This window comes from Mytilus edulis, chromosome 7 (genome assembly GCF_963676685.1).
Source record: "Mytilus edulis chromosome 7, xbMytEdul2.2, whole genome shotgun sequence".
Classification (NCBI taxonomy): domain Eukaryota; kingdom Metazoa; phylum Mollusca; class Bivalvia; order Mytilida; family Mytilidae; genus Mytilus; species Mytilus edulis.
In genome coordinates, this window is record NC_092350.1 from 81,981,614 (window position 1) to 82,009,111 (window position 27,498).

At 32.2% G+C, this 27,498-nt stretch overlaps 3 protein-coding genes across 10 annotated transcripts in view; 1 reads left to right on the top strand and 2 right to left on the bottom strand.

The window, feature by feature from the left end:
- LOC139482394 (1-phosphatidylinositol 4,5-bisphosphate phosphodiesterase delta-1-like) overlaps nucleotides 1-27,498 on the top strand; it is a 113,681-nt gene that overhangs the window by 45,141 nt on the left and 41,042 nt on the right. Inside the window, exon 1 of one of the 6 annotated variants that reach the window (XM_071266290.1) lies at nucleotides 20,137-20,365. The exons of the other annotated variants lie outside the window; for them this stretch is intronic. Coding sequence (XP_071122391.1) covers nucleotides 20,317-20,365 — 49 coding nt within the window. The 5' untranslated portion in view covers nucleotides 20,137-20,316. Of the gene's footprint in view, nucleotides 1-20,136; nucleotides 20,366-27,498 lie in introns of those variants that run through there. 6 annotated transcript variants of the gene reach the window in all.
- Nucleotides 2,379-27,498, bottom strand: part of LOC139482396 (barrier-to-autointegration factor 1-like) — a 31,176-nt gene continuing 6,056 nt past the window's right edge. Inside the window, exons 3-6 of one of the 3 annotated variants that reach the window (XM_071266294.1) lie at nucleotides 16,915-18,984; nucleotides 9,345-9,505; nucleotides 5,529-5,651; nucleotides 2,379-2,747 (exon numbers count right to left, since the gene is read on the bottom strand). In XM_071266294.1, the coding sequence (XP_071122395.1) occupies nucleotides 2,598-2,747; nucleotides 5,529-5,651; nucleotides 9,345-9,443 (372 nt within the window). In that variant the 5' untranslated portion in view covers nucleotides 9,444-9,505; nucleotides 16,915-18,984 and the 3' untranslated portion in view covers nucleotides 2,379-2,597. Of the gene's footprint in view, nucleotides 2,748-5,524; nucleotides 5,652-9,344; nucleotides 9,506-10,597; nucleotides 10,669-16,914; nucleotides 18,985-27,498 lie in introns of those variants that run through there. The other 2 variants (XM_071266298.1, XM_071266297.1) reach the window with 2 other exon arrangements.
- LOC139482379 (uncharacterized protein KIAA1958-like) lies at nucleotides 12,373-13,970 on the bottom strand. The gene has a single exon (XM_071266241.1). It carries the CDS (start codon nucleotides 13,757-13,759, stop codon nucleotides 12,380-12,382), a length of 1,380 nt encoding a protein of 459 aa, XP_071122342.1. The 5' UTR covers nucleotides 13,760-13,970; the 3' UTR covers nucleotides 12,373-12,379.

The following is a 27,498-nucleotide window of genomic DNA, read 5'->3' on the forward strand; positions in this document are numbered from 1 at the left end:
GCTACGGGTATGACATTTTAATGCTTTAAATTCATATTGAATAACAGTAAGGATTGTCATAGCTAGTTTTCATTTGTTAGAAGTTAGAAGCCTATACAAAAAGCATGTGCAGACATTCACTCTTTAAAAGGGTTTACTCCCACATTTAATTATTCCAATTATCTATTATTAAGAAAACAAAAAAGACAAAAGGTTTAATGAGCATACAATTGTATACCCTAGCCTGTTCAAACTTAGGTATATAGTTTATCAGTGTTTTCTATAAATATATTCAGGTATTTTTTTATCTTGTAGTTCTATTTTCATTAGTATAGAAAAATAAAAAATAAATAAAAAATTGTTTTCTCAATAATTCAATATCAATTCAATCGATTCATTAACACACATGTCAGGATGATGATGTTCAACAAGTCTTTTCTTTCAATTCTAACTTTGGTACCTCAGTTGACGTGTGGTCTCCGTAGTCCAACTTGTGTATCACTAGCTTGAGTGCCTTGTCAACACTCAGAGGTTATGAGTTTGAATCATGAATTCTGCATGTGTCAGATACATTTTACTCCAATCGTAATTTATTAGAATTGTCAGCTTCCTGCAGCAGGTCTGATGTCCTGTGCACTCTGGCTTCCTTCGCAATCTAAAACTGACAGCCACTTTATAAAACAGCCAATTTAACTGTATTAAAATAAGCTTCATGCAGGCGCGGATCCAGGGGGGGGGGGGGTTCTGGGGGTTAGAACCCCTTTTTTTGGGACGATCAATGCATTTGAATGGGGACATGTAGTTGGAACCACCCTTTTTTAAAATGGCTGGATCTGCCTCTGTCCATGTATGTAATTTGAGATTCTGAAAAGACTATAAATTCAGTAATTATTGCGATGTTTTTATTATAGGGAAAAATGTGACAGGGTTAATATATTCTCAATAATTTTAAGCCACATTTTGAAATTTTTTATATGAATTAAACAGGATTTTTTTTAATAACACAAATATTTAAGTTGCATTTTAGTCTAAAATGACAAAATTGCAATTATATAAATGCATGTAATAATTTCTGAATTTACAGTAGCTACTTCCAAATGACAAATTTCATAAAATGCATGCATGAGGATACGTCTCAAAGGTCCAGAAAAAGTATATGTTAGATAAGAGGGAGCTAACTTGTAAGAGACAAAGGGGGGGGGGGAGGGGTCAGTTTATTGCTAGACTTAATATTCTGACAAGCAAAGGAAAAACACAAGTATTGTTTTCATATTTAATCAACAATAACAATTTAATTGAATGATAATAAATTAATAACAAATAATTTTTTAACAATACCCAATAATGGAAATAATTATCCTAATTAATGGTACAACAAATAAAGTTAAATATATAATCCAAAGTAAAACAATTCTCTTTACAATGATTAAATAAAATAAAATCCATAAATACTAAATCATAAAATAAACTTAATTTAAAAAAAAATGAAAAAAAAACCAAAAGTTTCAAATTCAAAATTATACAAATGACATGAGTTATTTTAATTAAGATTTAAAAAAATGTCAAATTTTGGGTATTTATATTAAAAATTTATAAGAAGGAAATTCTTAAACAAAACCAAATTAAGGAATAATTATGAACTGGTGTTTAAATTTAGTAATACACATTCTCTCCCTTTGGTTGTTGACATCCATTGCATGTTGTAAGAAAATATAAAAGTCCTGTAAAAACTGAATCAAATTTTTCTAAAACGTCTATTGATTTTACATTCTGTGTTCATTCTAGTTGGATTCCTGCTTATAGATATAAGAAGATGTGGTATGAGTGCCCATGAGACAACTCTCCATTCAAGTCACAATTTGTAAAAGTAAACCATTATAGGTCAAAGTACGGTCTTCAACACGAAGCCTTAGCTCACACCGAACAGCAAGCTATAAAGGGCCTATGCTTATAAATAGATTATAAAAAGTGTATAACCATGAGGTTATATTATCTTTTTATCCAAAAAAAAATTCCAGATATATAGATATTATATACACTTAGAACTTAAACAATGGTAATTCCATCATAATGTAAACAAATCTTGTAAACTGGATTTAAAACTAAAAACATTTAGGTCTATAATGATTTTCATAAATACTGAGGGCCTTGATGGCAAAGTGGACTAAGAAGATCAACAACTGTATCACTAGCCTGTCAACACCGAGGCTTTGAGTTTGAATTCTGCACCCCAATCATAATATAATAACTAGGATTGTCAGTTTTCCTGTCACAAGTGTGGTTCTCTCCAGACACTCAGAATTTCCACACCATAAAAAATTGACCACCACTAAACAGCCAATAGTGCTGAAACTGGGGGTATACTCACTGACCAATAAATCAATCAACCTATCATAAAAAAAAATGTGCACACATATTCATTGATGAAAAAGTCTTAAAACATTAGTACAACATGAATGCATTCATGCATTTTTTTTTTATAAAATTAATATTAACAATAAATTATCGGAGTGAGATTTTGAACTTATAAAACAGTTATGTAAATAATACCAAAAGATATTCATAATGTAAAAACAATAGAAATCATAAATGTTATATAAACTTTTTAAGTACATGTATCAGAAAACTCTCTGTTTATGCCATTCATTCAAACCATTGTATGTAAAGATCATATGGTTTTGATGTCCTCCAGTCAGCTGATTAAGCCGATTAACAAACTGTGCTTGGTTTCTCTGACATTGTACATAGATCACATACATTTGGCTTGGCTGAAATTGAAATAAACAAATACATTCATGGAATTTTGTCTCTGTTGGATAATTGTCTCATTGGCAATCATCATACAAAAAATAACTAGTAATTTGATAGGGTGAACAGTTTGTTTCAACATATTACAAATATTTTGTAAAGTTAAAATTCATGAAAAGTATTACTGTAAGTACAGAAATTATTCCAATGTTTTTATTAATGTGAATAATGGGACTTCTTGAGTATCATATAGTTATAAGAACTTGCATTCTGATATCTTATATATTTAACCGGATTTTCGACGAAAATATAGGTTATTGATTTGGGGATGTACGGCGGGATGTCAGTCTGGCGGGCTGGCGGCAGCCAAATGTTGTCTATGCATTTCCTCATGAACCGTTTAATCAAAGCTATTAAAATTTTAATATGTTGTTACTGACAACAAAATGGAGGTCAAGTTCAATAATGGCAATTTTTACTTTTCCTGTTCAGGAGTTATGGTTCTTTATAGATTGAAAGATGGTGTTTCCAGTCATGTCGTTGCATTTACTCATGAACCATTCAACCAAAGCTTTTCAAATTTTAAAATGTTGTTACTGATGACAAAATGGAGGTCAAGTCCGATAATGACGATTTTCACTTTTACCGTTCAGGAGTTACGGTTTTCTTGAAATATTGAAAAAAAAATGGTGTTTCCAGTCGTGTCTGTGCATTTACTCATGTGCTTATTAAATTTTAATATGTTGTTACTGATGACAAAATAGAGGTCAAGTTTGATATTGACAATTTTCACTTTTACCGATCAGGAGTTATGGTTCTTGAAAGATTAAAAAATTTAGTTTAGGTTCTTGAAAGATTGAAAAATTGTGTACCATAACTCGGAAACGTAAAATCTAAAATTTATAAAAAACAAATGGAGCTCATGTCAATATTTATAAACAATTAACCTAAGTTGTAAGCAAATTGGTTGAAGCTTTTTTGAGCTAATGTCTGACAGCTTCTTGTTTTACATATAGAATAACCATACATTGTCTCGAAATATCAATGTTATTTGTACAAGGCTTAGAAACAGGTAGAAAGCGAGGTTGTGCCGAGCATTTCTACCTGTTTCGAGCCGAGTATAGATAACATTGATATTTCGAGACATTATGTATGGTTATTCTTTATATACTGCAACTCTTATAACTGTTCTAAACGAAGTATTTAGGGTAAAAACAATCCTTTCTTAATTTTGAGTGAAAGATGTAAAATTTCCGCGAACCTGTATGTTTTATTAACGTCATAAATAAAACTCTACGGAAAGGCATTGTCAATGTCATAAACAAGGGGATATACGGTCAGTGACTGTATATCACATATGAATATAAGGTCAATGCAATTTTACTGCTCAAATAGCACAGCTGCAGTATATATAAAAATTATATTAGCTTTTCCTAAAATGTCATTAATTAAATTCACATTTTTGTTCATTCTTGAAAAATCGCAATAATAAATGCACAGGCCAAATAAAAATATTGTGTGGTTCCAGTTACCCTACTTTTTAGTCTAAATAATAGCCTACCATAAAGATGTCGTTGTCATTATTCATTAAGCACTGTTAAAGTCTTAATTTCTGCTTTTTACTAGTTAATATTAAAATTTTCAAGTTAAATTACCGTATTAGTCAAGAAAACTTTTTTTATTTAGAATAATATAATGCATGGCTTATGAATCTGTTGTAAAATTTATTATGTTTAATAATAAATGTCCAATAATGAACAAAGACAGATAACTCCAATTCAAAATAATTTACTTGGCCAGAAATACAATTCAATGTTTCATTTTAAATTTGCAATATTGCTAGATGGAAGCAATCTTAAAAATTACTGTACAGTGTTCACAAGTGTTTTGATTTAATCAAGGCTTTGTATAGTGAACTTGTTTTATTGTCCTAGATATAAACTCAGTAAGGAGTACAACTATTGCCTAAAAAATGAATCTGCTGTACAAGTTTTATCATTGATAGTGGCCATTTCAACCTGTAGTTATTCACAGTTGACATCTTTGTCTTTTGGTCTCATTTGCAAACATACCACATCTACATTATGTCATACTAATAAACTGTAATGTTTTTGAAGTGCAGATGACTTTTGCACAAATGGTTTTAATTCAAGTGGAGATAATTAGACTGGACATTATTGTTAATCTGTGAAATTTTACAACTTTTTCATTTGAATTTTGCAGCAAGTTTTCACGTTATGGACTTAAATTCTGTTTGATATGAGGGTTGGGGTTTACAGAATAGACAAATGGGCAAAAAGTGACTATTTGAATAAGGGGCATAAAAAATAAAGAATAGAGAATAAATTTGGTATAAAAAATTACAATAAATAAACTAAAGACCCCCCTCCCCCTTCCAGATCTAGACCCTCTGGTATACTGTTACATAAATTTGCATAAAATCGTTTATGGTTCATTATTTTTAAGTACATGAAGAAAGGTAACCAATGATTGTTATTTAAGGGGTTACAGAACACCTAAGGGAGTTAACTCTTAAAAATCAACTGAACGTTTTAATCACATACTATTATAAAAAGAAATCAAGCTTTTCAATGATCAAATTTACTGTTGGTCAAATTGCTATATAGCCAACCAAATTATTCCTGTAAATTGTGCAGTTCAAATTTCTAGAAATTTTCATATTTTTGTAAACAGGTCAAAGTATATATTTTGTCAAAACTTTATGAAAATTGAACCAGCCAAATCAATTTTAGTCAAAGTGTTGGGTACCCCCTTAATGTTAAATGTACAAACTTACATACATGGGTAATACCATTATGGGCTAGTCTTCCAGCATATGTAGGACCAATGCCTGGAACATTAGTGACACTCTGCATATCCATTGGAGATGACACAAAATGCTGTAGCTTGTGTGAATTGCTTCTCTGTAAAAATAATAACTGCATTGGTGAATACAGGGGTGGATCCAGGATTTTGGAAAGGGGGGGCGAAGTTTTTAAAATTTTTGGGACCTTTTTTGGGTCAAAAACATAAAATATAAAGTGTAATATGCACTTTTTAAACGGTTCCTGGCGCAGGGCATGTATATTTTGTAGTTGCTGTAAAGTGTAAGGGTTGGATATTTTCGATGCTGTATTCTCCCTATTATTGTCTATCATTAAATAATACTAGTAGTATGGATCCAAAGCTATGTTCTAATAAATTTTATGTGCATGGGACTTATCAGTAAAAATTAGACAAGAAAATTCTCACCGGTTTGTTGCAAGTGATAAGTTTATCATAATCTCACAAATTTTGTGTTGTAAACAAGATATACGCTGGGCTATATGATTAAATTTAAAATAGGACAGTCACAAGTTAAAAAAAAAGACAAACAAGCATTTTTTATCTAAATGTTTGGTTGATATATTTTGCCCATCAAAATTAAGGGAAATGAGGGTTTTCAAATCAACCAATCGCTAATAATGAGTCTGAAATGACAACGAAGTTATAATTGACAGCCGACAAATTGAGACATAAAGGCCACACCCAGCAGGCAGGTTGCAGTCTGGTCTTGAAAAAGTCTTCAATATATCAGTTTGGCGAAACAGATATGCCAGACATGCAAACTCTTGCCACAAAATAAAATCATCATGTTCATGGAATGCTTAATAATTCTGTTTGAAATTTTCGTTTCTAATAGCAAAAATGTGGACAAGATTATTGTTTTCAATCCAGATACGACCAGAATTTTTTGTTTAAGGAAAAAATCAGAGTCATTTTTCTCTCTAATATCTAAGACTGTCTCCTCAAAAGAAATTGTTCGTACATTAGACTTTAAATTAATGTATATAGAGCTCATACTGACTGGGTATCATTATTCAGCTATGTTATTTTAAAATAGGCTGGGGCGTTTGGAGTTAAACATGTTTTCGTACATGTTTAATATTGATGCGGAACTTTTTTGTCATGAGAGTGTAATAGTCTATATATATAGAGTATTTCTTTCATTTGGTGGAATAATGAAATAGAAGTCCATAAGGCAGATTTTACAGTATTGTGTTCTGTCTCCTACTTTTATGTTGCTAACGTGACGGAGACAAAAATGAGTAACATTAGCGACATTTGGACATGTCACATTAGCAACAACATCTTTAAAAGTTAAAATGTATGCACACAGTGATGTTTAATTCATGCCTGGAGTAATAAAATTGTACAGTCTGGTTTAGAATTTCTAAATATACAGAATGTCATTTGCAGGTGTACTTTATATCAAATTTATACACAAGAAACCAATTCGTAATAGTAACATTAGCAACATCTACTATCATGACATTACGTTTTGTTGCGAACGTCTTTTTGATGGACGGAATACATTTAAGGTCCTCTTATAACGATATTACATACAACTTGCCTTCTTTGCTTCCCCATCATGTGAAGGAACTGACTCCGAATCTATTTCTGCAAAGGGCTATATCGTAACTCCTATACAGGAGAGTTACAGATCTAAATATATGTTGCTCACGTGACACTGATTTGGACGGAAACCTCGAGCAGTAACGTTCGCAAAAAATAAAACAGCCAATGATATTGATTCCTCAAGTCCTTTGACCCCCTTACGTCATCCAAATTTAATATGATTGCTATTTTCAATTATTTATAAAACCCGGGATAAAAATAACTACAATGGGCTGTCAGAGAACCATCAAGAAAATTGCGATCGTGACATACCACAATGGACGGAAAAGACGTGACGTTAGCAACAATATTATTAAATTACCTTTTTTAGCCTTTACCAATAAAAATCTGCCTTAAAGTTATGATTAAAACACAAAAGAAGACTTTTTATTAAAATATAAGTCCATGTTATTAGGCTCCACTTATAAATAATACTTCAAAATTCCACTCAAAATAAGCTGGATGTCAGTAAAGTAGGTCATGATGTCTATTCCATGTCCAATATTTTGAAATTAAAAACCCTCTAATTCTAACAAAAAACACAAACACAGAGTAATTTTTATTTTTATTTACTCAGAAAGACACATTTTATTCAATAACATAATGCATTACTCCATTACACAGTCTGTTTCACAGTTTCAGCAATTGCTTTTTTGATGGATACAAAAAAACAATAATTCCTTCTTATTGTAAAATCTGCCATACGTTCTTGCTCAATCCTGTGTCGCTTTGAAAGTGTCATGATTGTCATCCTCAGCAAAAGCAATGTGTAACTGTAATTTGAATATTAAAATAACTGAACGAAGTTTTTTTCGATACACTGGTCATCTCCACCCACCATAGCGAATCACAAACACATGACTTTGACAATCAGTAGATTCCAGCTAAAAATATCTTTATAATAAAGGAATTTTTGCATAAAAATTAAAAAAAAGAGTACATGGGAAATGGCAAAGTTCACGAAGTCTGATTATCATTTTACAAAAAAAAAAAAAAGTCCGAGCAAAGGAGGGGGGGCGTACGCCCTCTACGCCCCCCTCTGAATCCGCCACTGGAATACATACCAAAATAAAGTAAGATGTACATGGTATTATGATTTCCAATGATAACTTTTATGAAATCTTTTCAGATTTAGATATATGCTGTTTCCTCTGACTAAATGAAGGTCAAGTTCAATTTTCACAATTTTAGCTATTCTTGTTGTTGAGTTGTAGACCTTTCAGTAGCGAAAAATGTATAAGGATAGATAGTCTAAAGGTGGTACTTATTATATGATTTATTTTTATTTTGAGTTATTTCCCTTTGAAGAGAAATGGTGTAATTAATAAGTATATGGATAGATAGTCCAGGTGTAACACCACTAATTCGGGCCCGGCCAGAAAGCACATACCAGAAAGTAGTACATATTTAACACAAAATAGTTCCTATGCATGGACATAACTTTCAAAATATTTAGAGTATTTTATTAATTTTGGTATCAAATGAAAGCTGCATGACTGGTGATCATTGTAGAACAATTTTTGACTGATAAATTTGAATAATAAAAAAATGTCATGAAATTTGAAAAGGAGGGTACATTTTGCCTTTTTGTCAGATCGGAAGTACCTGTTTTGGTACATCCGAAGTTCCGGGAACCAGTTCTTTCTTATATGCAATGTAAGGTATGTTGATTTTTTCAGTACAGGACACCAGAAGGTGTTGATTTGACATGCAATGATTGTCACTTTATTTAAACCTAAGATAAAAGAGCTGTGACCACTCGAAATTGAGGAATTTAACATAGAAAGCAATGGGGCCATTAATTAGTGGTGTACTTCCTCCATCAATGATTGTATCTGTTCAATTCAGATTTTAGTCAGGAGTTGTCAAAAATTTCATAATAACTATTCTTTTAAAGTCATTTGTGTTTTGAAGGTAGATGTCACAGTTGTTATGTGGTATTTTATTTTTGTTGTGTGTGACTGTGTTAATGTTTAATTTTTACTTTATCCTGTTTTGGTTCCAGATTTGCAAATTTCATTTTCATGCAGGAAAATCTGGTTTGCTGTCACTCTGACAGCCTCTTGTTTTACATGATAAATTTGTAAACCTTTATTAATTGTCATGAAACTTGGACAGCAGCTATAGTTTGAATTAAAAAAGGTTGAATTACCAACTTCAGGAATAATCATTAAACTTACTTTTGAATCAGCTATCCTTCGTTTTTGGTATTCAAAAAGAACCCTAGGAGACCTGTGAATACCTCTTGCTATACTTGAAAGAATCTTTCTTGCTTGCATCTTGTAGAGAGGCTGACAAATTGTTGTTATCTTTCAGAAACAGTGTATGTTGTGCAGGTTTCCTATAGATTGAAATTTACTTATTAGTTCTTAAATATCTGGGAACCTAAGTGCAACCCTTTTTGTAAGAGTCATTCTAATTTTCCTTTTTTTATTAACCCCAAGAAATTAACTGCATGAGGTATTGAAATATTATCATCCTTTTAAATCTCCTTCCATTTCTTCCACAAGCAGTAAAACTCTTGCAAACCATTTTTGACTTTCGAAATGTAAGAATTACCATGATCTACATCTGATCAAAATGGGTACACTAAATCCAAAAGCAACTTATATATCACATTTTATGCAAAGATTAAAACAGGCTATTTTTTTTTTATCTTCACAAGATGCCAATTTGCTAAAGTCTGATGAGTTTGATAATTGATTTTTTGCTTTATTGTCAGCAACAAATATTACATGAATGTAAGACTTTTGAATGCCTGTACATAATGATAGATCAAGTACACAATGCAAAATGAGTTTTCTCTCAATGATGTTATATTGCTCTTTAAAGTAGATTTCTTCCTATTTTTGACCAGTTTTTTTTATGAAAGGAGTTATTACACTGGTCGGAAGGGTGGGTGGGAAGAAACCCAAAAAATATGTACAAACAATGGTAAATACAATATTCATTTCCTGTAAAAAAAAAAATGTACAAACAATGGTAAATATATACAATATCCATGTCCAATGTACCCAAACACCTGGGGTCATTATATTATAGGAAAAAAGATAAAGGGGGTCCATCAATTGATAAGGAGACGGTACTTGATTATTTTACCTTCCTATGCTATTGGCAAATACTGCCTGAATTTCAGAATTTTTATATATAAGGTATTCATGAAATATATTAAAAAGTAACCATCTACAAATGGAAAAAAAACCCAGTTAATATGAAAAATAATGCAGGGTTTAAGATGTACATGTAGTAGTCAAAAAATCAAATAAAAATAAAAAATATACAAATACATTGTAGAAAACATTATCTTATCAGGACTGTGTTAGGTACTTCTTGTGATACTTTGCTTAAAAGTAAAAGTGTTTTGAGCTTCATGCATTTTGTGCACGGTATATCACTTTTAATTTTTTTTTTTAAACATAAATATTATCCATACCTTTAATTTTGTTTTTACCTCAGCTGAATATATTTTATGAATGTGTATGAATGTACGTTCCCAGATCACTTGGAATGGTCTTTCACGTCATATATTTATATATATATATATTTAAAAGGAAAGGTGACGTAATAATGTTAAACTTCTATATGATTGCAAATTTAAACAAATTATGACAATGACAATTGAATTCTAATTATGCCGGGTATGTTAATTTAAACTTGCTCATTTTCAAAAAATTAATATTAAATATTTAACATGCATTATTTTAAGAAAAAAATAATACATATCTATAAATATAACATGCAATATTCTAAGAACATATTATATACAAATATATCATGCTTACAAGGGGTATTTGCCAAAAATACCGGTTGAGAGGTAAACAAATTTCCAGAGCCGTTAGGCGAGGGAAATTTGTTTACCTCGAAACCGGTATTTTTGGCAAATACCCCTTGTAAGCATGATATAATTGTTTAATTCCACCGAATGTCCTTTGTTTCTATCTTGACCTCAGAATTGACCTCAAAACCGATATTTCTTAAAAATACCCCTCGTAAGCATGATATAATTGTTTAACTCCACCAAATGTTTTTTTTGTATGAGTATCAGTCTTGACTTCAGAATTTTTTTTTGTAATCAGGTCCTGCTAGACTGTTTAATATTTGCTACACCGAATGCTTTTTTTTTGTATCAGTATTAGTCTTGACTTCAGTTTTTTTGTAATCAGGTCCTGCTTGACTGTTTAATATTTGCTACACCGAATGCTTTTTTTTTGTATCAGTATTAGTCTTGACTTCATTTTTTTTGTAATCAGGTCCTGCTTGACTGTTTAATATTTGCTACACCAAATGCTTTTTTTTGTATCAGTATTAGTCTTGACTTCAGTTTTTTTGTAATCAGGTCCTGCTTGACTGTTTAATATTTGCTACACCAAATGCTTTTTTTTTGCATCAGTATTAGTCTTGACTTCAGTTTCTTTGTAATCAGGTCCTGCTTGACTGTTTAATATTTGCTACACCAAATTATTTTTTTTGTATCAGTATCAGTCTTGACCGCAGATATTTTTTGTAATCAGGTCCTGCTTGACTGTTTAATATTTGCTACTTGTATATGTATATATTGTAATCAGCTGTTCCGTGTTCCTCACTGTACAATAATCTTGTTTTTAAACTAAACTGTTAATAGTCTAGTAGGAAGTTTTAATTATATTACAGAATGGATTTTTAGTGGGTCAAATAAAATAACACAGCTTATGACAAAGCCTGATAACCATCGTGACTTAAACAAATTAAACCTACTAACTACTGTGTGACAGGCTCAAATGACACAAAATCCTACCAACACAAAATGTGATTCAAGATGAAGAATAGCAAAAAAACCTTTAAAGAAATGAACAATATTTTCAGCTGGGGATAATATTTTGCAATTTCTGTTGGATATAGGTCCAAACTAACAGTGACATCTGGATGAAGAACAGCAATAAAAGATACATTCACGCCTTTCTTTGTATACGTTTTATGAGTAAATTCGAGTTGCAAAAGACGAAATTTGGACTTTCTGATTTCGAATTCATATCTTGACACTTAGGCACAATATAAGATATAACACAAATCATAATATATGTTTGATAATTGATATTAAATATTTCAAAATATTTTTAACAAATTAAAATACATGTAACGAGTCAGTAACTTGTAAATGTAAAATTTAAAATTCCAACGATAAACTTTCAAATTAATGGCGCTTTAGGTCAATAAGCCAGCAGACGCGTCGAAATGTTTATGGCTGAACCATATTAATGGTAACATTGCAGTCGTGAAACATGAAACCAGATCCTGTTGAATGAGGAGCAACTTTAGAGTCAATTTTCACCTGTTGATTTGTGTTTGGAATATTTGTGATATCCGTTAACGGTTGAAGCTCCACTTCTCCCTGCACTATTTCATCAATAATTTCATCAGTTTGTGAAGCGGAGAGAACCAATTCATCCTCCGTTACACTGTTGTCGAATTCTACAGTAAGATTTTCACTTTGAGTTTCAGTAACGGTGGTAAATTCAGACACAAATTTAGACATTTCTCGTTTCTGTTTGTTTGTTGTGTCACGGCAATAAGATTTGATACTTTCCTCACTACGGTGGCCAGATATAGTGATAATGTGGCGTCCTTCAAATCCTGCTTCATTCAAAAGCGTAATGCAAGTTGCACGAATACAATGGTTACTATAGACTTTGGACAAACTGGCAGCTTTAGAAATAGAAGTCATCATATCACCAAGTGTGTTTTTACCCAATGGCTTGTTTTGAAACCAACTATTACCATTCTCATCAAATTCATCCTTAGGTCTTTGCAATAGCGCAGAACAATTTGGGTTTCTTTTCTCTAAATATCTAACAAAAGATGCCAGTGGGCACATTGCAGTTTTTGTTTCATACATTCTACCCCCTTCGGGTTCAAATTCCTCAGTTTGGGCACCCTGATGATTTTTTGTTAACTCTGATGTAACTTTACTAACATAGCGCTTACCAGAATCATCGGTTAAAATGTCAAAATCGGACACTTTCAGGTCTCTCAAGTTTTCTTGTCCCCTACGACAAAAATACAGCATGACTTCAAAGAACACCTTGTTAAGCAGTCCAGTAGGTATGTTAGGATTAAATACACGAGGATGATTGTAAAGTTTGACTATATCACCTTTCTGAATACTTGGTTTATGTTGAATCTTTCCCTTTCCTTCTTGTCTCATTTTTTTACACATGGCTTTGAATGCATCGTTGGCATTATTGAAAGTAGAATCTGCCATGATATCAAAAGATTTACTAACTGGTGGATTTCTGAGAAACCTATTCAAGCTCTGACGAACCACTAAGAAACTGCTACGAGTATAGAGTTCTCCGTTATGGCGCCGCAAGTTGATATAAAATCCTTTCAAGAGTGTACACAATTCTGACACCGGCAAATTTTCAAAATCAACATCAAGTTCCTTTGCCAAACAATAATCCCGTAACAATTTCACTGCAAATTTTGTTGACTTTGCAGTATTCTTAGAATTAATGTTGGTTAAAAGATGATAAACGTCATCTTCAGATGCATCTCCAAAGCGATTTTGAGCTTGTCTTGTTGAAACGTCGTCTGCCATGTTTTCCATCGTGTGTATCATGCGTGTGTATGTGTACTTATCGATATTGCCATGTAAAGTCTAGAGGTCTTCGAAAGATGAGTTATATTTAGACAAGGTATTTTCCATCTGCCATGGTATTTGCTAGCAAATACCCCGGCACATGGAATTCCCTAAGGGCAAATTCCCCGGCAGAGGAAAAAAATCCCAATAAATAGAAAATTGGTGAAAAATACCATGGCTTTCATCCAATCAAAAGACAGCATTAATACATGAGGTGGAATTACAATTAAAATTAACCTTTTAGTTAATAAACAACAAAAAAATATCCTTAAAAATCTGTTGGAGATAATTTAATAATTTTTGGCATCATTAAAATTATGTATACATTTATAATTGAATTACATTGGTTAAGATTATAAATTAATATTGAGACGGGTACACATTAAATACAGGTTTTTATATGGTTAATAGAATTCCATTGAAGCTGTCTTTTTAAAGCCATGTTGATTTATCAACAGAGGTCTGTTTTTAAAATCTGTACAGCTGTTTTTGGCTTCTTGTTTTCCATTTTTGTCTCCAGGTGCTTGCACATCCCTAGATCTTCCATCAATTTCTTCATTTTCCATCGACACTTGATGGACAATTGATGGAAATTTGATGGTACTTGATGGAATTCCATCCAAAAACAAAAAAATCCATCAAAGGATGATGGAAATTAGGAATATTATTTCCGTCAGCATTCTTTTGATGGAAAATTTGATGGCATTTTTTTTTACCCCTGATGGAAAATTGGATGGCATTTTTTGCTAAGTTTAATCTTTATAAATAGAAACATCTGGAAGGACCATTTGTTCTTTTATGGGGAAGTAGTATTAAAACAGAAAGGAAGGCCAAATATATGGGATATATTAAGGAATGTTCTGTTGTAATCATGGCTACTAGGGGAAGGAGGGCTGATTGGGTTTAAAAGAATATTCAGTATATGAGTAAACCTCCCTAGATAAAGAATTGTTACCAGTCAAAAGTTCTTTAAATTAGTTTAAATTTCATTATGTTGCACAGTTTTAAAGAATGACGTATTAATTATTTAAAAGGAAAATCCCATTTTCTGAAATTCTTGATTATAAGTAATTATAATATAAACAATATGTGATCTTCCCAAAAATGTTTTTTTCCCAGAAATAGTAGATGTACGTCTCAAAGCAAATATATATATATATATAGTTTCATGTCTTAATCTCTCATGACACATTTTCCAAATGAATGAACCAAATTAAACTTCGACAATTCATTAAGAAAAAGGAAGTTAGAAACTTTTCTGTTAAAACAATAAAAGTTTAACCTCTTAGTGAATTAACATTAAAAAATATCCTTTAAAGTATGTTAAAGATAAATTTTAAACTTCTATTTATTATTGAAAATATATATATCAATTATTGAATAAAATTCGTTTAGACAATAAAGTTTAAGGTTCATGATTGAAAGGTATATATATATAAATGTATAAAGTTGCTGGTATGAAGAGATTTCAATTGAAACTGTCTAGCCCTAGTTACATCTTCACTTGACAATGGTTAGGATCCAGCCTAATTTTCCCTTTGCTAGGGAAGATGGCTCTTGTATATGCAGACCGCATCGGTGGTCTTGTTGTAGCGTTTTTGCCTCGAGTGTGGGTGGTCCTTGGTTCGAACCAAAGACTTTAAAATTGGTATTTGCTGTTTCTCTGCTAAGCACACAGCATTAAGGAGTACGAACAAAGACTGGTAGGCTGGGAGTCAGAATAATATGTCCGGGAGAATGGTGACATTTCTTCCTTTTGACTATTACCTTGTGAACTAGCATTTTAAACAAATCTGGCTCAGCATGTCGGTCTAGTACAAAGCAAGGTTCAAATATTCATGTAAAATTAACATGTTCTCGTCCTGAATATGCATATTAATTTGCTGCTGGACATAAGTTAGCCATTCATCATCATCCTCTTGTAATGCAGCTAATTTTCTTTCTCTAAACAAAAATCTAATTTTGTCTTCAATATGCATGGAATATTTGTGCTTTGCATACATCCTTTCATTGGAACCCCCCTTTTTTTTGGCCGATCAATGCATTTGAATGGGAGCATATAGTTGGAACCCCCCTTTACTCTGGGTTGGGAACCCCCCTTTATAAAATGGCTGGATCTGCGCCTGTATTGTATGATAGATAACTGCAATTCATGTAAGTTTGTAGAAATTAATTTTCATGCAAAGATGTATGGCCACTTTTTTTAAGTTAAGTCAACTCCCAAATGTCTATGTAGTGCTTTATAGAGTAGAAGGTTAAATTCGAAACATCAAGTTGGATTTGAATAGAAATAAATAATAAAAGATATATTTCAAATATTTTTCATTAAATCGGTAATTTAATCCATGTTATCAAAAATCTTATAAATACAGATTCTTACCTTGGTACCAATACCAAATCGTTTATTATAGTGACATGTGTTTTATGACAATATACATTATTTCAATAAGCAGTTGTAATTACTGTTGTATCAACACCTGGACCTTTGGACCTATAAGTCACTTTAAACATTTCTACATAAAAAATAATAATCATTTAACAGCGGACAAAGTTAGAATTCATGTTTGATTGTTCCTATACAAAAAGTTTTTTCTTTTATTAAATGCATTGTTCAAAAATTTAGCAGTTTTTCTAGGATATTTGCAGATGAGCAGTTTAAATTGTTCATCTTTAGAAATGTCATCAAAAGAGTGTTCTATATCCAATATAAGTACCAGTGGATTATCTGATTTATCCAATCAAGATAGTTAAATTATAGAATTTTAAGGTCGGAGCCTTGGTGAGGACTTTAAAATTCATAATCTAACTATCAAGATTGGATAAATCGGATAATCCAAGAGTAACTATGTAAGAATCTTTTTCTCTGATGATTATCAAATAAGTTTTCATTTTTGATAAAAGAATTTCCCCTTTGAGTGCCTTCCACATTCCACAAAGTTGTCAATTTCACTAACACCTAACACACGTTTCGATTTATCCAATAAGTGAGCTGATAAAGGTTATGACCCTTAAACTCCACAATTCATCTTCGGATATCATCAGCAACCACACATTTTGTTTATACAATGGGTCCAGAAAGGGTTAAATCGCCAAAGAATTAGAGAAAGGCATTTATATTACTGTATGATACTTACTAAGACCAATAAAATTGCAAAATTTGCTGGAGACAATTTAGTTCTTTAAGTTGTTCATGCTTTCTGTCCACCTGTCAATCTGCCTGTTCATTAAGTTGTTCATGCTTTCTGTCCACCTGTCAATCTGCCTGTCCATTAAGTTGTTCATGCTTTCTGTCCACCTGTCAATCTGCCTGTTCATTAAGTTGTTCATGCTTTCTGTCCACCTGTCTATCTGCCTGTCCATTAAGTTGTTCATGCTTTCTGTCCACCTGTCAATCTGCCTGTCCATTAAGATGTTCATGCTTTCTGTCCACCTGTCAATCTGCCTGTCCATTAAGTTATTCATGCTTTCTGTCCACCTGTCAATCTGCCTGTTCATTAAGTTGTTCATGCTTTCTGTCCACCTGTCTATCTGCCTGTCCATTAAGTTGTTCATGCTTTCTGTCCACCTGTCAATCTGCCTGTCCATTAAGTTGTTCATGCTTTCTGTCCACCTGTCAATCTGCCTGTCCATTAAGTTGTTCATGCTTTCTGTCCACCTGTCAATCTGCCTGTCCATTAAGTTGTTCATGCTTTCTGTCCACCTGTCTATCTGCCTGTCCATTAAGTTGTTCATGCTTTCTGTCCACCTGTCAATCTGCCTGTTCATTAAGTTGTTCATGCTTTCTGTCCACCTGTCAATCTACTTGTCCATTAAGTTGTTCATGTTTTCTGTCCACCTGTCAATCTGCCTGTCCATTAAGTTGTTTGCTTTCTGTCCACCTGTCAATCTGCCTGTTCATTAAGTTGTTCATGCTTTCTGTCCACCTGTCAATCTGCCTGTTCATTAAGTTGTTCATGCTTTCTGTCCACCTGTCTATCTGCCTGTCCATTAAGTTGTTCATGCTTTCTGTCCACCTGTCAATCTGCCTGTCCATTAAGTTGTTCATGCTTTCTGTCCACCTGTCAATCTGCCTGTTCATTAAGTTGTTCATGCTTTCTGTCCACCTGTCTATCTGCCTGTCCATTAAGTTGTTCATGCTTTCTGTCCACCTGTCAATCTGCCTGTTCATTAAGTGGATCATGCTTTCTGTCCACCTGTCAATCTGCCTGTCCATTAAGTTGTTCATGCTTTCTGTCCACCTGTCAATCTGCCTGTTCATTAAGTTGTTCATGCTTTCTGTCCATCTGTCTATCTGCCTGTTCATTAAGTTGTTCATGCTTTCTGTCCACCTGTCAATCTGCCTGTTCATTAAGTTGTTCATGCTTTCTGTCCACCTGTCAATCTGCCTGTTCATTAAGTTGTTCATGCTTTCTGTCCACCTGTCAATCTGTCTGTTCATTAAGTTGTTCATGCTTTCTGTCCACCTGTCAATCTACTTGTCCATTAAGTTGTTCATGTTTTCTGTCCACCTGTCAATCTGCCTGTCCATTAAGTTGTTTGCTTTCTGTCCACCTGTCAATATGCCTGTCCATTAAGTTGTTCATGCTTTCTGTCCACCTGTCAATCTGCCTGTTCATTAAGTTGTTCATGCTTTCTGTCCACCTGTCAATCTGCCTTTTCATTAAGTTGTTCATGCTTTCTGTCCACCTGTCAATCTGCCTGTCCATTAAGTTGTTCATGCTTTCTGTCCACCTGTCAATCTGCCTGTTCATTAAGTTGTTCATGCTTTCTGTCCACCTGTCTATCTGCCTGTCCATTAAGTTGTTCATGCTTTCTGTCCACCTGTCAATCTGCCTGTTCATTAAGTGGATCATGCTTTCTGTCCACCTGTCAATCTGCCTGTTCATTAAGTTGTTCATGCTTTCTGTCCACCTGTCAATCTGCCTGTTCATTAAGTGGATCATGCTTTCTGTCCACCTGTCAATCTGCCTGTTCATTAAGTTGTTCATGCTTTCTGTCCACCTGTCAATCTGCCTGTTCATTAAGTTGTTCATGCTTTCTGTCCACCTGTCAATCTGCCTGTTCATTAAGTTGTTCATGCTTTCTGTCCACCTGTCTATCTGCCTGTCCATTAAGTTGTTCATGCTTTCTGTCCACCTGTCAATCTGCCTGTTCATTAAGTGGATCATGCTTTCTGTCCACCTGTCAATCTGCTTAGGTCATTACTAAAAATAGAGAGAAAAATATCTTTAAAAGAGAATATTCAATATGCAAGTAAATTTCCAATTTAAGCAAATGTTAAAACATTTTAAAGTTAACTATTACAATTTAGGCAGGTGTGAAGAAATAATTCAGACAAGGAAAGTTCTATTGACATATTACCTCCATGACACTCAGACCAGATATTATGCATATAATATACATGTTGACCATCTTACCTAAATGTGAACTTGATTAAGTAAATTACAGAAATACTGTATACCTTAATTATTAATTCAGCTGGTACTAATTCTAAGGATTACACAAGATATTACTTATTTCTATAACACAGTCATAAGCTCTGTGTTGAAGGTTGTACTTTGACTTATAATGGTTTACATTTTACAAATTGTGACTTGGATGGAGAGTTGTCTCATTGGCACTCGTATCACATCTTAATATATCTAGTAAGATATTGTTAGACTGAAGGAATTAACATATAGTGTTGTCGAAAAAACTTAATTCATGAAAAGTTATTATGATGTGGGGTATAAATATTTTGATGCCAAAAAAAAAAAAATCATGGGAAAGTGGATAAAAAAAATAGAAAAATGCTTCATAGATTAGATATGAATATTAATTCATTATAAGTGATCATGCAAATGTTGATTCTATTAGTGACCCGATTCATTTGATGATTAAATACCTGTACCTCAGACCTGTACATTGACTTCATATGTAAATTACTTTGTAAGTTGGAAACATACATTGAAATAAACATTCTTTATTGGAGTAAACATTGCTGATTAGAATTTTGATGACATTACTATTTTTTTAAGAGATGGAAAGTTAAAAATATGTCAACTATCAAATGTAATAAAACCTTTGACTAGCTTTGAGGTTTTAGTGAAAAATAAACTTCTGAAAGTTGAAATCAACACTGAAACATACATCCTAGAGGAATACAAAAAGTTTAAAAGTGTTATGACAACAGTTTCTGCTTGATGATCTTTTAAAATAAATTTGTGAAATTAAACTTGGAACCGATCTATGCACTAAATTAGACTGCATTGGATAGATGCCTGTAGATTGATGTACTTTTCGTGAAGTTTTAAACATCAATTTTATAACAGTACTCCATAAAATGTAAAGTTACTCAGCTCGGTACATCTATATATATATAAGTAAAGTTTACATTTTACCTGTTGTCTACAAAATTTTACTTTACATATTTGAAACAGACGTTGAAATATATATCTGGATTATAAAAAGTTCAATGGAGTATTAAACGAAAGTGATAATTGTGAACTGTATGTGAGGTGATAATTCTTTTTTAACGGATATATTGTAAAGAAGCAATGGAGCAGGACGATAAGTCGGAGAATATAAACTGGGACGACCAAAGCAGTAAGCAAAAATTTTAAATTCAATTTGTTTTTACTTATAAGTTGAAAATATTGCAATTAATTACTTCCATTTTTCAAGTTTTTCAAAGTTTTACTGATGCACTCAATTTAAAAAAAAAATCATTTTGTTCTTATTTGATTTCAACTTGACAACTTTCTATAAATAACTTTTGAAAGAAAATATTATTATTACACTACAGCCCAGGAGGTTTATGACAGTGGGCACAGTGGACAAAACTTTTTTAAGATGGTCCTTTAATGTGTCCACCCTTGGGATTGGACGTAGCTTCCATCTGGAATTTGAATGCAACTTGATATGAATCATTCATTACAATTAATCACATAAGAGTACTTGGGTTCTTGAGTATTGCTTTGTAGTTTCTAGTATTTGATACCAAAACTATACTTGACCCAGTGGCAGATCCAGAACTTTTCATAAAGTGGAGGGGGGATGCTGGATCTGCCTATGTTTCTTATTAGAATATTGCTGTGTTTAAAATTGATTTTCTTAAGAACCTCTTTTAGAAAATTAGATAGGCATTTCTGATTTCATATTATGAAGTAAAAATGACATCCCTAGTAAAAATAGATAAATCTTTAATATTCAACAATTTCATGTAAATTAAGTTGAAGTTGAGAGTTAAATTAGGCCATGTTAGTGGGAAGATGAAATATCTGCTTGATCTGGAGTACTTGGGTTCTTGAGTATTGCTTTGTAGTTTCTAGTATTAGATACCAAAACTATACTTGACCCAGTCAGTGGCAGATCCAGAACTTTTCATTAAGTGGAGGGGGGATGCTGGATCTGCCTATGTTTCTTGTTAGAATATTGCTGTGTTTAAAATTGATTTTCTTAAGAACCTCTTTTAGAAAATTAGATAGGCATTTCTGATTTCATACAATGAAGTAAAAATGACATCCCTAGTAAAAATAGATAAATCTTTAATATTCAACAATTTCATGTAACTTAGGCTGAAGTTGAGAGTTAATTAGGCCATGATAGTGGGAAGATGAAATATCTGCTTGATCTGAAGTTAAACTTTAGTCTTGAGGATTTTTTCGTGATATATAGTCTGTAAATCTTCACATCTAGCTGTCACAGAGCTTAGCCTGGCCCAAAAACAGTTATTTCGTGGTGCATTTCTTTTAGACAATAAATTCAAATTAAAAAAAATCACACATGCTCTACCAATCTCAAAAAGACTTTTACAGTGTTGTGTAATAAAACTATTGGGACAAATAATATCAATATTATAGAATCATCTACCAGTTCTAACTCAAAACATTGACAATTCTGTGTTAAGGGGTCTAAAATTCAGTTTGACATCTTCAGACGTACTAATTTTTGACCTTTTTTAACTGGACCAAATCACTATACTTAACCTAAATATTCAGCACCCCAATTTTTTTTTAATGTAATTTCATCCCCTTACTTAATATTTCATGCATTAAAGATCAAGAAATAAATTGGGAAAGTGTAACAGAAAATACAAATGTAATACACTGTTCACACTAAGGGAGCTACCATTTGATTTTTATGGGGGGGCTAGGATGAAAAATTTTGTCCTGCATTTTTTTTTAGCTGTAATCTCTGTCCTGCCTTTTTATTTTTCACTCTAATCGGTCCTGCCTTTTTTTTTTAGTTTATCCTGTCTTTTTTTTACCTAAATTGTCGTCCTAACTTTTTTTTTTGCAAGTGTCACGTACATCCTGCCTTTTTTTTTACTCAAAACTCCTGTCCTGCCTATTTTTTTCAAATTTCATCCTAGCCCCCCCATAAAAATCAAATGGTAGCTCCCTAAGGACTATATTTGTAGACAACACAAACCAAAGGACCATATTAAACTGACTGTGTCCTTGGACCTTCTAATTCTAATTCTAAGGTCTTATGGTATTACAATTTTGTGAGTTGCTTCATGGGACAATAAATAATATGGAAGTTTGTAAAAAAGGAAGTCATAATATGAGCCTAATGCATTAAAAAAAGTAGCTGTTTTAAATTTGTTTTTTAGAGGCCTTTTTATGATAATTTACTATGTTTGCTGTATGCGGGTAGCGTGCTCATTGTTGAAGGCTGTAAAGTGACCTACAATTGCTAACTCTACATTATTTGTTCTATGGTGGAGAGTTATCTGGTCATTGACTGTTATGACAGTCGTACCACATTTTTTTTTTTTTTGAGTTAAATTATTATATAAATTATCAAATAGTTTAATTTTAGAACATTGAAAATACAAAATTGGTATTTCAGAAAGCATTAGTAGAACTGCACTCACTGGTTTTCTATTTACAAATCTAAAATTATTTTTTTGGGTCCTTTTGAAATGTAGCTCAAATATTGATTTTATTGGTGAAATTAATAAATGTAACAATAGATCTGTACAAATATGTTATTAGATGAAAAAACAATATTATCAAATAGGCGTTTTAGTTTGTAAAATAACCTGTTGTGGTCAATGAAGCCACAAACAAAATATCATCAAAAGACTCTCAGACTGAATAAACTCTTGTGACAGATGTGTGGTTTTATATTATAGGTACATGTAGGTTACACTTTGTAAATACTGCTGTTTCACAAACCACATCTCTTTTGAGGAGATATATTTAAGTTCATAAATATTTTGTTTTGTTTACTTTCTAATTTCCATGTATGATCTTTAAATAATGTTTTGTCTCATAGAGACTTAATTTGTTACCGTTACTGGTGTACATATATATGGTAGCAGGAAAAATTGAATTCTGAGAAAGACCCAAAGTAAAGGGAGGTGTATTACAAAATTTTAGTATAAATTTAAACTCTTAGTCTTAGAAGTTTAGGGCATATAAATGTTGAAATTATGATGCCCAGCCCTGTGTCTTGACTGTTGAAAAAATTACAAGGGCATATCAATTTTCTATTTTTCCCCTGAAACTTCATAGGAAAAGTGGCACAATTTTAGCCATAAGGGATCGAGTTCCTTTGAGAAATTGCATTATCCCCATTTATGGAAGTGAAACAAGTAGATGTTTTTGTGGTGACATTATCTTGCTTTAACCTGAAAATGTGAAATTTGATCAGTTTTCATGCAAGAAATCTGAGGCTCTTGGATACATTTTGAGATTTTACAGAAGTGCCTCTATGGATATTTTCATCTCAAATTTGAGGCCAATAATAGTCCAAAATATAGTAGTTTGGGTTGCTCAGAGTCTTTTTAAAAATAGAAGGCTCAGGTATAGTCTGCATGCTAAAAGTACATGTGATTGAGTGGATAATTTAATTGTTTACTGCTTTACTTATGATAAAAATAGTCAAATAAAATATCAAAGTTATACCTACTAAATGCATATGTATATTAAATTTTCCTATGCAATATGTTTTTGAAAACAGTCCTAAGAACATGTAATTACAAACATGACTGATGGGGTTCATTTACTTTTTATTGCAAAGTCTCAGGTTCATTAAAAATATTTCATTTTCATGATGTAAACTGTATACAGCTATGACATAAAAGAAAAATCAAAACAAAGTTGTTAAAAAATAATAAACTTGAAGTCAAGCATAAAACATACTTTGATTTTTATAGGAGAAAGTAGATTTTACAGTTTATTTCAACTGTAAATTTTTCAAAATTAAACACTGATATGATCCATTGATTATAAATTCTTCAAAATTAAACACTAAAAGTACATCATGGTTTAAAATGCTTTTGATTTTAAAGCCATTTAATGGCCTCACATTACACCTTCTTTTTCTAAATGTACATGCTTATAATAAAGAGTATAAGTGTCACAGGGGTGGATGCAGCCATTTGCAAAAGGGGGGTTCCTAAGTTCCCAACCCAGGATAAAAAAAGAGTGGTTCCAACCATATGTCCCTAAAACTCCCAATTCAAATGCATTGATCATCAAAAACTAGAATTGGTTCTGAGGACATAAAAATATAAAAAGTCATATTTCAAAATGCATTAACGTTAAATAATGTTTCAGAAAAATCACTGTATAAAGGACACTCTAAAAACAGAGTTTATAATGAAATAACTGCATTATATTGATTGATTGTTGGTTGCTTTACGCCGCATTAGCACAAAAAGGCTATATCTCGGCGAACTGCATTATAGAGCAGCAATAAGTTATTGTGTTTTGATAAATATTGCATATTAATTTATTTTCTTTATTACCAGTTTCCATGGACTGAGAAAAAACTTATTAAACTCCTTATTTTCAATTTTGTGGTTTTATCAAATCTTGCATACATGTACAAACTGATAAAGATTTTGCATTTGGTTAAACATGTGAATTTGGTGATTCACCTTAACCCAACAAAATCCACAAAATTAAAAATAATGATGACTCCTCAGAATGCTGTTCTGTCAAATTTATCAACTTGAATGATGTTTTAAAGTTCAAAAGTTACATTTAATATCTACATCTTTATGCTGTTAATAACTTAAAATACCTAGATTTTGGAGAATTTCAGTTTTCTAAAAGTAGAATTTGTTTGTTATGTGTAAACATACTTAACAGCTTTTGGTTTGAGGATATTTTAGTATCACCCATTTGATCAACAGAAACAAATTGATGACCATTTAAACGTGTCACGTTAATACATGTATAAGTATTTTTAGTTCTTTCAATGAAATTGACGATCTATTAGGCTGAAAAGTACAATTATTTTATTGATAATATATTTAGTAGACAAATTGAAGTTTGAATTTAAGAAGATATTTGTCTCTTTTTGTAATTTAGCATACCGGTACATAACATTAAAACAAGAGTAATTGCTGTAATTTTGATGATTAATTTAAGAAATCTAATGTTCATAAGCAAAATTGTGTGATCATGGGTATGTACCATGCAATGTATCAAAATTATATATAAGGTAGGGATACCAATACAGGCCCGTATCCAGGAATTTCCAAGGGGGGGGGGGGGGGGTTCGTTGGACTCATAAACTCGACTTTAACAGTCACAATTCGAACAGAACATTGACTTTAACAGTGCTTATTTGTTTTCAAGGGGGGGTTTGTCCAAACCCCCCTGGCTACGGGTATGCAATAAAACAAAGAATCATCATACCATCTAGCTTCTATTGATGTTAACATACCAGACACATTACATAATCCAGTCATTTTTGGAAAGAGGGGAGGTCCTAACTCTGGAACACCATGAAATTTTCACACAAATAGAAAAGGAAAAGAAAAGAAAAATTGAAAAAAGGGGGGTTCCAACCCCTGTGAGACCACCTAGATCCACCAATGCACAGGGTCTTCAGCATAGAATTAGTTTCTGAAAAGGGGGGTTCCAACCCCTGTGAGACCACCTAGATCCACCAATGCACAGGGTCTTCAGCATAGAATTAGTTTCTGTAAATTGTGTCAAGTATACTTAATGCCTTAAGTCTAGAAGAATTTTATAGACTACCAGACTATTTAATGCAGTCAACACTAAATTGCCTTTCAGATAATTAAATTAAAATACTAAAAGAAGCAACCACTTACAAGAATTCTTACTTTCATTAAGAACATAAAAAAAATCCTGAATGTGGAAGATATCATTTACTTCTGTTTTCTTCCTCTATTAAGCTATACAAAGAACAGCATAAGACAAAAACTTATGAAGAAAAAACACTTTATTTTTCAATTATTTTAATTATCTATAAACATCATTTGTACATTCAAACAAACAGATTGAACAACAGATACTCATGAGCCTTCGTAAATCCTTTCCATTAAACTATTGATGGAATAATTGTATATTTCTGTTCATGTGCCATTATAGGTCAATACATGGCCTTCAACACGGAGCCTTGGCTTACACGGAACACACAGGTTATGTTTTACGCTTCTATGGCTCAGTCTCAGTCACAACCATTCATTAAATTGTTTGATTTTAAATTTCTTGACTTGTTTTTTAGTATTGATTGATTGTTGGTTGCTTAATGTCCAGTGTTGTTTTTAGGGAGCTACCATTTGATTTTTATGGGGGGGGGGGGGGGGGGGGGGGGGGGCTAGGATGAAATTTGAAAAAAATAGGCAGGACAGGAGTTTTGAGTAAAAAAAAAAGACAGGATGAGACACTTGCAAAAAAAAAAAAGTCAGGACGACAATTTAGGTAAAAAAAAGTCAGGATAAACTAAAAAAAAAAGAAGGCAGGACCGAACAGAGGGAAAAATAAAAAGGCAGGACAGAGATTACAGCTAAAAAAACACAATTTTTCATCCTAGCCCCCCCCCCCCCCCCATAAAAATCAAATGGTCCCTCAGGAAGAAATTGAAATGAAATAGTTTGCTAATATTGCAAATTAAGAAAAAATTATAAAATGTTGTCCCTCCAAGAAAATCCATGTTCTAATCACACCAACACACACTATAGTGTCTAATTAAGCAGCTAGAATTTGGGTGAAAAAAGTAGTGTAAGCGTAAAATAATTTACTAGATAAGGGGTTAACAGTACATTGTAAATGAACTTTTCCAATGCTGAAATTGACAGTTTAAATTACAAGTTTCCTGGTGTGAAATTTAAACAGGAAAAAGTGTATTATCATGATTATACCTTTTTGTTATAAAATCAGTCTGTAATTTTTTTTAATGAATTTGATTACTAAGCATCATGATGTAAATGTATGGTTTCACTGTGAAAACTTATACTGAATAAAGGATGATAATAGATTGCAACCTGTGGGCCTTGAACTCTCTGCCCCCAAAAAATTAACAAGAAAAAATACTTGACAGTCATGAACATTTAAGTACAACGATTATTTTTTATTGAAGGAATTGTGAAAAGACCCTAAAGAGGACTAAAAATTTTTTTTTTCAAGCTATGAATCAGGCTTATTTTGGTATGTTATTTATTTATGTGACTTTTGTAGGTATTACACTACTTTAAATGACCTTTTCTATATCTTAACTTCCACGTCACACCTGGGATGCTTATCAAGCCATGGGTGTCAGCTCATTATTTACCTGGTAAAGCTTGATATTTCAGAAAAATCAATTGATTGATTATTGATTGATTAATTGATTGATAATTGCTTATTTTGTACAGTGGCAAATATTTCAAGCATTTTTAGAACAAGAGCAAATAGACAATAATTATTAAAATCTTTTAATAGTGGTCTTTATAATTGACTTGAAATTTGGATGCCACTGAAAATTGT

Bases quoted from the DNA above. Each gene is read 5' to 3' on its own strand.
- LOC139482379 (XM_071266241.1), bottom strand. From the start codon at position 13,759: ATGATACACACGATGGAAAACATGGCAGACGACGTTTCAACAAGACAA.